Below are 12,825 nucleotides of genomic sequence, written 5' to 3' on the forward strand. Positions count from 1 at the left end.
ACATTGAAGAAATTTTAATTTTATTGACAATACAATAACTTGAAGAAAAAACATAATGAGGTGCATATTATCACAAGTTATTGCGGCTTAGAATTTGTAATAGTGAAATTTGAAGTACTAATTAATGTATTATTATCACAAGTTATTGATTAACCGTAGTTTTATTTTTCATCAGCATACTTCCCGATCATATTTTAGATCGTTTCAAAAACAAAGTCTTAATAAAATATTTTTAGAATAATGATTGAAGGTCAATGATGTACACCTAGGGCTGGCAAAAAAGCTCGTGGCTCGATCGTGACTCATAGCTGACTCGCTCACTAACAGTTCGCTCATTACTGGAATAAGCTGGTAGCTCGCTCGCCACTAGCTCAGTCCAGAATTAATGAGTTTAAACTGGGGCCTAACTCGCTCGTCAGTTCGCGAGCTAGCTCGGCTAGGTCGTATCAATTTGTGAATTTGTATTAATTTGTATGCATTTTATAATGTCCAGCTAAATCCAACTCGGTCCAAACAATTTGTAGAATTTATTTTCTTCTTAAAATAAGGTCCAATTAGACCGAACTAGCCAACTCGTGAACTAACTCGGTCCACATCGTAACAATTTCAAGCTGAGATTTCAGCTCGAATCTCTAAAATCAACTCACTCATAATGAATTTGAGCTGGACATAACTCGTAACGAGCTAACTCGTTACCAAACCTACAGTACCCCCTGCATCTCAAACAAAAGTGCGTCCGGTTCTACAATGTTTTGTAATATAATAATCAGTTTTTATGAAACATGAGGTGTATTCTATTTCACAAATTGTCAGTGCCAGAAGGGACTGAAGTGTCCACATGTCTCTTTTTATGTAACAACAAAATTTGAAGTTCAGTTAGAGAATCTAAATGATCATCATATTATTTTACGTAAGAGGTGTGATACATGCTGCTTAACACACAATATATTATAGTTCTGAAATTATATATATAGCTTAGGTACACAGGTCAATAGATTTGAAATGAATGCACGGACCAATTGCAATTAATCAATTTGGTTCATTCATTTACTTCAATGAATACAAATTTTGACCTCAAAATTTACAAATCATGTACAATTCTCATCTCTTCTCTTATATAATCTCTACCACACCTAAAGCTGCTGGGTTTCAACTTTCAAGGCTATGACAGAGCTATGTAACTCTTTTAAGTATTTTCAATCCTGTAACTTTTATATCACATGTACACTTGAACAGATTGCTATAGCTTCATATACAATTAAACTAAGGGTCCCACAAGGCAAGAGGCCAATTTGAATTTACTTCAGATCCAGTCATCCAGACATCCAGTGCAATATCTGCAATATCTCACTCTTACTTAATTACTCTTTAATTTTTTTTTTAGTTGGGTGATCCTGCTCCATGTGAGAGTCTGAGAGGAACTGGTATCATCTCAGGTATGTGTAAGGTGGGGCCAGTATTATTTGTGATTTGAGATTTGTGTAAAAGTAAAAGAACGGTCTGGATACACTAATTCTAAAAGATGCCCTTTTACGGTACCGGGGAGGATCCGAGTTCGTCTAAGAGCCGGGTACCTTCTGCTACTGTTAAAAAAAGTATGAATAGCGGACTATATAATCTAAAAGTAGTGATCTGAGTCTAATATTCTTTCTAAATAAACAAATTTGACTAGCAATAGGAACGGAGCCAGACTTCTAAACTACGAGAGTTAAATATAAATGGTGGTCAATTATATAAAAAAAATTTACTACAAATGAAGGTCAATTTTACAGTATGTATAAGTATTTTACTCTTAACTGCATAAAATATCGTGTATAACTATAAATTTTTTTGAAAATAAATAGAGAAAATTGATCCCCATTATTTGACTGTCTCCGCTTCTGACTAAGTGACTAGTAGTATATATGCTCCCATTCTCCAGGTGTATTTATTTATTTATTTATTTGCTTCGTGATTTGCTACGTGATTGACAGTAGCGGGCTTTATTTGATTTGTGGGCCTAATGTTGAGAAATCAAATTTGTATAGTGTTGAAGTCCATCATCATACATCAGCAGCTTCATATTTCGGTCTAGTGCAACCGCAAACTAGCTTCTAGTATTAATGAATTCCGAATATCCATTAAATTCACTCGATTTAAGTTATTGAGACTTCAAAATTGCAATGCGCGTTTGACTCGACCCGATATGGTTGGACCGGATGAACCTCAGTTCATGAATGAACCCAATATATCTAACTAGTATAACAGATCGAATCTAGTTTGAGCCCGAATAAAATAATCATCTTTTGTAGCCATGCTCTGTATTTTGTCTACAACAGACTGGATGCAGTGACAGACTTTACTATTGCAATTACTGGATAGAGCTAATTATTTATTTATATTAATTGTAGATTCAATTTTAAAATGGACCAGGAATTAATTTTTACTGTATAATCAATCTCACAGAATTAAATGGATAAATTACGATATATTTATCTACAACTTCATGTATCTAAATAGCACGCGATAGCGGCGCTATAGTGATTTCGGATCATAAAAGCTATAACGCTATCAGCGCTATAGCGCGCTATTTTGCGATATAGCGGCGCTATATGGCCGTAGCGCTATTTTTTTAACTATGCCGCGATAAACGCTATTTAAACCTTTGATATATATATTTAAAAAAAAAAAACTCAAATTACACTTGACAATAAGCTCTGAAGTAGGTATATAGTTTGATTTGATATTAATTTTTCCAGTTCAGCTCTAGATGAAATTAATTTAAATTATGTGAAACTCTTAAGTCATATAACTGAATCACAACTTTATCAAACTGAATATCAGACATGGTAATGTTTATGGTAATAATGAAGTTATCGGTATATCAGCTCTCTTGTAAATATATTTAACACATTTTTTTATTAGCATCAGATGAAAAGAAATTATGGCTAAAGATAAAAAAATTTATTAAATTAGGAGAATTTATTTGGCTTGGGGGTAATTTTGCCTTCGTCACACTAACAAATAAAAATAAATCATTTAAGTGCGCAATAAGTCAATAAGTGTGAATCATATACTAATTAAATTTATATTGAGTTCACAATTAATCAAAAAAAAAATTGTACAGACTTCACAATTAATTTTGTATATGTCGTGAATGAGGAGGGTTCAAATGCCTCCATTTTTTGTGCCTCCACCATGCCTCTATTTTTTAAAACTTTAATAACTCAAAATTTAAAACTTAAAAGTCAAAATAAAACCGTTGGATATAATCTACATCATTTTATTTATGCACGTGTAAAAAATTATGACATTTCAATTTTATTTTGATTGTTATCAAGAGCTTGTAGAAAACATACTAATGTGGATGATTTTTAGACGTTGATTTTTGAACTTATTGATTCACATAAAAACAAAATTGAAATGTCATAATTTTTTATGAGCACATAGAGAAAATAACATAGATTATATCCAACGGTTTTATTTTGACATTTAAGTTTTAAATTTTAAGTTATTAAAGTTTTTAAAAATGGAGGTATGGTGGAGGCACACAAAATGGAGGCATTTGAACCCTCCTCGTCGAATAAGAATGAAATGGAAGACTGGCAGAGTAACAAAATCATAAATTTGCCATGTATTTCTCTCATATTTGGTTAGTTTGTTTCATTTAGTTACATTTCAATTTTAATAACAACAAATTATAAATTTTGAAAGGTAAAGAGAGATTAAAGGCGGTTATAACCTTTATTCATCTTTATCTACTTCTAAAACTATTTAACAAAAATAAATTAGTTTATGAACCTTTTTCATCTCTTTCCATTTCTCCAGATATCCTTTATTCCAACAAAATGTAAATGGATAAATAACCGATGGAATTTTGGCAGGGGAAATTCTAGGAGCAAGAGCACGGTGGAAGATATCATTTCCTGGTTAAAAGTAAGGATTCATTTTTGTTTTGGTAGAAATTTCAACATAAAAAAATAAAATAAAACCATTGTGCTTATTTTATTTTTTGTTTGAAAAGAACTTTTCCTTTCGTAATTCAGGAGCAAAAGAATTTTCAAAGATGGGTAATTTATTTCATTCAGTTCTGAATTTTAAAAAATGATTAATAAATTAATAAATGCATAAGGTCAAATGTGGGAACAATTTGCAACATGTACAAAATTAAGCCATGTTACTTGGATCAACCATGCAATAAAATAAAACCTCCATTAGATCAGCACATCAAAGAAAATTTGTTTTTAATTGCCAATGCAATTATTTGAAGAATTTAAGGAGGTGTTGTTACAAAAATACAAAAAATGTCAAATAAATGTAGAGCAGTGGTCCATTTGGGAAAAAAAAAATGCAGCCTAATCTGTACTAATGTAACTAGGGGTATTAATGCATAATTTAATCACAAATTATTGGTTCACCTTATATGTAATTTACATCAGTTTCATTTCAAAAACAGAGTCGTCTTAATAAAATCTTCTTAGAATTATTGGTTGAAGGTCAATGAAGTACCACACCGTTGCATCTCAAACAAAACTGCATGTTACAAATATTTAGTAATATAATTTACCAGGTTTCATGTAACACGAGGTATATTCTATATCACAAATTGTTGGTGCCAGAAGAGGCCATATTTCTCTTATATGTATAAACAAAATTTAGTGTTCACTTACAAAATCTAATTCATCATATTATTTTATGTACGAGGTGATGCATACAGCTTAACACACAATATTTTATACTTTTGATAGCTCAGGCGCATAATTTTTTCAAAATTTTAAATTATTTAAAAGAAGATCAAGATATTACAAATGAATATATGCACGGACCTAATTGCAATGAATATGCCTTCATTCATTGTTTCAACGCATGCAAATTTTGGTCTCAAAGTAGGGGTGAAAACGTCATGGATAATATATGATTCATATTCGATGCGTATTCGAAAAATTATATGTGATATCCGATATCTAAATATCCATATGGATATTGATACAAATATGATTTTTACATTTCAATTATCCATATTCAAATAGTAAATATATACCATATAGTTTAATATATATTATGAAGAAATTATGTTATAGACCATTATAATTAGATAAATATTATGAACATTAGTATTTTTTTAATAATATTTTAATAATTTTTAATAAATATCAAATCTGATCCGTATCCGTATTCATCTAATATTCGATCCGTATCTATATCCAAAAAAATTAAAAAGAGATATGAATATGGTTTTACAACTTATCCGCTCTGCTTTCACCCCCGACTCAAAGTTCTATAATATTTTGCAAAATTTGCAAATCATGCACAATTCTAATCTCTCATAATCTCTACCATATAAAGCAGTTGGGTTTCAAGGTTATGAGACAAGCTATGTCATTTGAGCATTTTCAATTAGTAGATCAATCATTATATATTATCAAATTTTATCTTGCAGCTGAGTATATTTAACTTTTAAGTTTTAACTAACAAATATTCTCAACGCATAATTAAGTTTAATCTCATTTCATGCATGAATTGATATATAATATTATGCGACTGTCTATTAATATTTTTGTGCCTTTTTAGTATTGTTTTTTATTTGATAGTCCCTAAGTCTATTTATTCACATCTTTTTCAATAATTTGCACTTGTTATTGGACCAAATTAATGGGGAAGACAAAACAATTGGTTATTTGTGTGTGTCATTAAAAAATTAAAACTGGAATTCTTTACTTTTCCTCATTATCCTTAAAATAATTGCTTGACATTGAAACCCCTTTCTAATTATTGAGGAATATAATATGTACTTGCGAAATAAATTCCGGATCTCCTGTAGCCAGTACAAACTAACAATGTCGTAAATTCTTTTTAAATATTAGAAGAAATCCACATGCTGACAGGGCATCCCATCTTCCCATGTGAAAACAAGCTGAGCATGATCCATGATCGGTTTATCTTATTTAAATCCATGTAGCCCCCACTAAATTCACCACTACTTTCCCGTTACCTCTTTTTTTTTTTTTTTTTTTGCAACTAAAAGCCCGTAGGCATTTCCCGTTACCTTCTCTGTAATACATTGTATATTTGCAATTCTCTTCAATTGATCCCTTGATCCTCCCTCCCTCTCTCTCTCTCTCTCTCTCTCTCTCTCTCTCTCTCTCTCTCTCTCTCTATTACATTTACATGGTCATTTTATTGTCTACCTATGTACCAATCCAGGGCCCCATGATACCGGACAAATAGTAACCTAGATACGAACAGAAGTACAAAAGAAGAGGCAAGTACAAGTGTATCACATTAGTTCTCTCTCTTCTAAGCCACGGTGTGGATGGAAGCAGAGGGAACAACCATTCTTCCAATCGGTACATACATCATCTTTGCTTTTATACACTGTACCGATTCTTGGCTATAATGTATATTTTTTTTTTATAGAATTAATTGTTGTATTCAGGTGATCAATTCGCTAAGTTCACATCCAGCGAGTTTCATTTAAGTAGAATATGGAGAGAATTCGGCGCAGCTGTAGAATGGGAAATTGCCACCAAACAGTTTCTTTACGTATGGAATCCGATCCGGTCGATTCTGATCGTGCCATTGTTACAGTTTTCTGTTGCTGTATGCGTGATCATGACCGTCATGATCTTGTTGGAGAAATTATTCGTCGGTGCAATCAGTCTAGTGGTTAAAATTTTCAAACTAAAACCAGAGAAAAGATACAATTGGGAACCCATCAAACAAGATGAAGAATTGGGGAGCTCTGTTTATCCAATGGTGCTTGTTCAGATACCAATGTATAATGAGAAAGAGGTACAGAGTACAGAACAGAAATATGTCAATGCCACTTTTAGAATATTGTAAAAATTTTAGGAAAGTTGCTAAATGTTTGCTGGCATTGACCTAATCTAAGCATTAAATATTTCAATGTGTGAACTGTGATTCTGTGAAGGTATATAAGCATTCTATTGGAGCAGCATGTGCGCTAGAGTGGCCATCTGACAGATTAATAATACAAGTGTTGGATGATTCTACTGATACAGTTTGCAAGGTAATTTATTTTTTTTGTTTACCAGTTCGTAGTATTAAATTTCTTTGCGCCACCTTGTTGCAAGAGACAAAAAGTAAAATAAATTTTACAGCTTATTATCTACTCATTTTGTCAGACAAGTTTAGTGGAACCAGCCACTTTCTATATAGGTGTTCTTTCTGGCCAATCAAATAGCGTTGACCAATAATTAAAAATCAGATCTCACACATCTAACAGCTGCTAATAAAGCTATTGATTTTTGTTATTTTTTAAAAATTTATTAAATAATTTGTTTTGAATTTTCTGTGGCCATGAGGTACAGATTTTTTTTTTATTTAATAACAATATGCCTTCGAATATTTGTTAACTAACTGGCTTTCTAATAACTACATATGTTGAATTCCAACATAAATTCTAATTCTCTGTTTTTAGAATGTTTTGACCCAAAGTGTGGAAAAAGATTCATTTGAAATTTTAAAATACACGTCTTCTAATAAATTCAAATAAAATATTGGGAACCTAATCTGCGTAATTTGTTTTTTCATTATGTTGAAATTGAGATTTCAAACCTTTTTTTTTTTTACTAACATGGTCATTTTCTCCTCTCTTTTATAATTTTGCTTGTCACCTCTTAATTACAATAAATCTCATTTCCTTTTCCCTTTCCACGCTTCTATGACCGAATAATTTATTGACTGAGCCAAATTAACTTTCAATATAGATATTAAATTTGAAATCTATAATCTCTCACACATTGGACACATTTTTAATTTTGACACAATTCTGAATATGTCCCTTTGAGCATCTCAAATTATCTTCTTCTTTTTTTTTTACAAAAGCTTATTATAATTTGGCAATTCTAAATTCTCAGGATATGGTGGACCTGGAATGTCAGAGATGGAAAAGCAAAGGTGTAAATATAATGCGTGAAGTTAGGAACAATAGAAAAGGATACAAAGCAGGGGCACTCAAGGAGGGGTTGAAGCATGATTACGTTGAAGCCTGCGAGTACATCACCATTTTCGATGCCGATTTTCAACCCGAATCTGATTTCCTTTTAAGAACTATTCCTTTCCTCATGCAAAATCCAGAAATTGCTCTTGTCCAAACCCGTTGGAGATTCGGTATACCCACTTTCTTTGAAAGAAACTTATAACTTGTCATTTAAAATTTAATTCCATATATACAAACAAGATCAGATATAGTAATAAAAAAAAATACTCTTTCTGATCTGGAATTTTTAAATTGCTGGTTTTGAATGCATGAAGTGAATGCTGATGAATGCTTAATGACAAGGCTTCAAGAGATGTCACTCGATTACCATTTCAAGATCGAGCAGGAGGCTGGGTCTTCTATGTTCGCCTTTTTTGGTTTTAATGGTAACAATCAAGATCTCACAAGCTATTATATTTTCTTAAAAAAATGAAAAAAATGAGAAGAGTTGCATTCTCTTTAGATATCAGAATACATGGCCAAAGGAAAAAAAAAAGCCCAAATTAAAACAAGTCAGTAATATGAGACAGTATATATTACTGTGTCAGTAAATATTACAAACACTTTTTTCACTATAGCAGGCGAAATGTGGCTTATTTTCAGGGACTGCTGGTGTTTGGAGAACCAAGACGATTTCAGATGCTGGAGGCTGGAAGGATCGAACAACAGTTGAAGACATGGATTTGGCGGTTCGAGCTGGCCTCAGAGGCTGGAAATTTGTTTATGTTGGTGATGTACAAGTAATTCCCTATTATCATTCATCCTACATTTCCTATTTCATAAGTTTACCATATTAATTGCCAATCATATGTCTCGAAAATGATATTTGTTTAAAATTGGTATTATCCGATGCTAACTCTGTATATATATTATTCAGCATCAGAACAAAAAAACTAAAATTCACTAAGGCTGATTATTGTATTCAAATTTATATTTCAATAGGTAAAAAGTGAGCTCCCAAGTACTTTCAAGGCATACCGATTTCAACAACATAGATGGTCATGTGGACCGACAAATCTCTTCAAGAAAATGGCAGTAGAAATCATACAAAATAAGGTCTAAGTCTAAAGTCATCAAACTATCAATCTTTTTATTCTTAATTTATTTAAGTAACAAATCATAAGCTGAAATTATTGTTCAATCTTCTTTGTTTTGCTTGTACAGAAAGTATCATTTTGGAAAAAGGTGCATCTGATATATGACTTCTTCTTTCTTGGAAAGTTTGTGGCTCATACAGTAACCTTCATTTATTATTGTGTTGTGATCCCGCTAGCCGTATTTTTTCCGGAGGTGGTTATTCCTTTTTGGGGGGTGGTTTATGTTCCGACGATCATCACGCTTTGTAAATGCATGGGCACTCCAAGGTAAAATGAATATAATTAACAACAGTTATCAGCATAAAACTAAAAGTTCAACTAATGATTCTATTTTCTCCTTTGCTGCAGTTCATTTCATTTGGTGGTTATATGGGTGTTGTTTGAGAATGTGATGTCATTACACCGGCTAAAAGCGGCATTCACAGGTCTACTTGAGGCTGAACGAGTCAACGAGTGGATCGTCACTGAAAAGCTAGGAGATGCTAATAAGATTAATAAGCCAATTGTCATAGACATAATGGAAGATGATAAGTTGATAGATTCACAACTTACAGAGCCTTGTATCCCTAAACTAAAGAAATTTAAATCGCGGTTATCGGACAGGTACTATAATTTGTTTCTTGATCCCCTGTGGTATTTTTACCAGTATTACTTTTTAGAATTGAAGTTTCTTTATTCATCCATTTTTAGTCAATTGTTTGATGTTAACATTTGGCTGTTGTTTTATTTTTAACTAGGATATATTACTCAGAGCTGATTATGGGGATTTTTCTATTGTTTTGTGGATATTATGACATAGCTTTCTCAAAGAAAGGATACTTCCTTTACCTCATTGTTCAAGGCGCAGCATTTTTGGTCGTTGGTTTTGGTTATGTAGGCACTCCAACACCCAATTCTTAATTGATTTCTTGTCAATAATTGACATAATTTTCATTCAGAATAGCTCCCTGTACTTCATATTATTTTCCATTCTTTATTTAAAAAAAAATGTGTAGCACTAGGAAAGCATCATTAGTTTTGATTCAGAATAGAATAAGTTATTTATTTTGTAAACAGCATTCCATGTAAAGAGCTCATTGAGGAGGCTTTTGTTATTTGTATACAACTTTGGAGGGCAGAATAGTAAATGTAGCAATTATTTATGAACTTTTAGATTTCATCAATGAGCAACAGATCTCAAACATCTAGGGGTGAAAAAGGGTCGGATATTTTGCGACCGAATCCGGATACGTATTTGAAAATTAGAATATTCGTGTAGTTAGTGGTGCAGATATGGTTTTAAATTTAAATTATCCGTATCCGAATAGTAGATATATACCATATTGTTTAATATTTATATTATGAAAATATTTATGTATATGTATATCTATATATTTACCAATATCCGATATCTGATCCATATTTGTATCCGAAAAAAAAAACCGGATACGTTTATAGTTTTATCACTATCAGATCCGTTTTCACCACTACAAACATAACAACAATAGTTATGTTTAAATAGACATTGATAATTGTACTAGTTTAATCTTATCTTAATCCATATAATGCATCCTAATCTTAGTTGGTGGACAGACTAAATATTTTAGTATATACAATTTTTACATATTTATATACATTATTAGTAATTGCAACATAATTGCAGATATCGATACGACACTTTCAGACTAATTTCCTATTTAAAAAATCTTATAAAACTAAAAATTACCCTATATTATTGTAATTAAAATTATAATTTGTCACCTTTGTATTTCTAATGATTTCTAATTAAAGCGGGACGGTCCAGCCTGTATTGTATAGCCTGACAGGCCGGGCAAGGCCTGTCTATCAGAAAATGGGTTTCAGCTAATGCAAGTATAGATTTTAACAGAGTAGTTTTGATTTCATGCAGTGTACGGAGTCACGGACTAAAGAATTAAAACATGCTACGTGCGCTGCATAAAGTCAAAGCTGCTATGTTAAAATATTTACCCTTGTGTAAACGTAAACAAAAAAAATACATCTCTTCATAAATTACGCTACTTAATGTAGCTCAAACTCCGAGGTTTGAAAAAATATTTATTTGACCAAATTAATAAATACGAACAACGAATCACCAAAGAAGAAACGTGAAAACTGCTGCCACGTGCGTGTTCAGTTGTATACAGTATAGTTGTGTGTGTGTGTGTGTGTATAGGCAATATAAAATCAGGAATGGAACCACGTAAAATCAAGAGGGACTTGCCCTTTTAAAAAATTATCAAAAATATATTTTGAATTTTGTATTTTTTCATAATAAATTTTAAAAATTAAAAAATTATGCTTGATCCTATTTTTTTTTTAATCTAAAATAGACTTATATTTCTATGTTTCTTAGATAAATTCCAAAAATATACTTAATATTCAAAATAATTATATAATTATGCCTTATTCTAAAATTATCCAATCCTATTGAAAATGTTGACTCGTCCCTGTATAAAACATCCATAAGAAATAAAACAAAATTATGGAATTAATATAAGTTTAAGGTCATAACAGGATTTGTTAGCATAATTTTAAAAATTAATGCATCGGTTACAATCAAGGTTCTAAATAGCGATTATAGCGGCATAGCGGGGAGACCAAAAAAAAAGCTATTGCGAATAGCGTAGCTATAGCGGAAGCTATCACACAGCGATTTTTCCTTTTCAAACTTTATATTCTATATTTCTACTAATTATCAACATAATCAATATTAGAGAATTGATGTAACAACTAAATGACAACTAATCTAAGTCTATACTTTTTATCAATTACGCAAATAAGAATGAAAAAAAATCTAAAAAGTAACATTATTTAATAGTTTATACTTCATAGTATTACATATTATAATAGACAAAGAGCAATTAATTTTATAAGGTAAATGAAGTTAATATACATATTTAAACATTTTATAATTATAATAATAATCAAAATCAGCTTTCAATTGAAACGAACGATAATAATTTTACAAATGAATACTATAAAAAGAGTAATCAAAATGAATAATTAGTATTTGAATATTTCTCGATATAGAATGATAGAATAAATCACAAATAAAAATAGAAGCATATAGTTTGGTTTAGTATACTTATCGTAGAAGACCATGTAGCATTAGAAATAAGAATAGAAGTACAGAAGTCCATATAAATTGCAAAAAAAAATCATGTAGCATAGCGGTAGCTATAGCGGGTCTCATATAGCGGTAATAGCGGTCAGCTATTATAGCTATAGCGGTCGTAGCTGAGTTAGCGCAATTTTATCTCATAGCTTAGCGTTTATGGTCCGGAAAAGCTATAGCGTAGCTATAGCGCCGCTATAGCTAGCTATTTAGAAGCCTGGTTACAATGGACATTGATTTTGGTTTACTTCATGAACTAAGTATTTATCATTTTATCTTCTGAACTTAATTTTTCACGATCAATTTTCTAAGATTAAAATGTTTAGAAATAAAGCAATAATAGAAGCATCAAAACTTCCATTTTTAAACATAATAGTTTATTCAACGAACTCCAAAAAATAAAGTTTAAGACAAATTTTTTAATTACCGTCAAAATACATTAACAACTTAACCTAAATTCATAAATTCTTGGCCATAGCTTTAGAAAAATAACAACACATAAGCCACGTGCGAATTATAAATCAGTACCAAAGATGCAAACGACAAAATGTGATCAAGAGATCAGCCATTTGTGTACAAGAAACCGAGACGTTTCCTTCGTCAACGCGAGAAGAATATAATTTTTTGTTTGT

At 31.2% G+C, this 12,825-nt stretch overlaps 1 protein-coding gene across 1 annotated transcript; it reads left to right on the forward strand.

The window, feature by feature from the left end:
• Positions 1 to 6,148: 6,148 nt before the first annotated feature.
• LOC144574096 (putative glucomannan 4-beta-mannosyltransferase 11) lies at positions 6,149 to 10,210 on the forward strand. The gene is made up of 10 exons (XM_078323958.1): positions 6,149 to 6,326; positions 6,416 to 6,771; positions 6,911 to 7,009; positions 7,860 to 8,112; positions 8,257 to 8,367; positions 8,585 to 8,721; positions 8,924 to 9,037; positions 9,146 to 9,345; positions 9,427 to 9,681; positions 9,816 to 10,210. The coding sequence occupies exons 1-10, from the start codon at positions 6,293 to 6,295 to the stop codon at positions 9,976 to 9,978; spliced, it is 1,722 nt and encodes a 573-aa protein (XP_078180084.1). The 5' UTR covers positions 6,149 to 6,292; the 3' UTR covers positions 9,979 to 10,210.
• Positions 10,211 to 12,825: the final 2,615 nt, after the last annotated feature.

Source organism: Carex rostrata, chromosome 22 (genome assembly GCF_964058835.1).
Source record: "Carex rostrata chromosome 22, lpCarRost1.2, whole genome shotgun sequence".
Classification (NCBI taxonomy): Eukaryota; Viridiplantae; Streptophyta; class Magnoliopsida; order Poales; family Cyperaceae; genus Carex; species Carex rostrata.

Bases quoted from the DNA above. Each gene is read 5' to 3' on its own strand.
- LOC144574096 (XM_078323958.1), top strand. From the start codon at position 6,293: ATGGAAGCAGAGGGAACAACCATTCTTCCAATCG. The intron at 6,327-6,415 runs GTACATACATCA...TGTTGTATTCAG, and splicing joins AACAACCATTCTTCCAATCG to GTGATCAATTCGCTAAGTTC. The intron at 9,038-9,145 runs GTCTAAGTCTAA...TTGCTTGTACAG, and splicing joins TAGAAATCATACAAAATAAG to AAAGTATCATTTTGGAAAAA.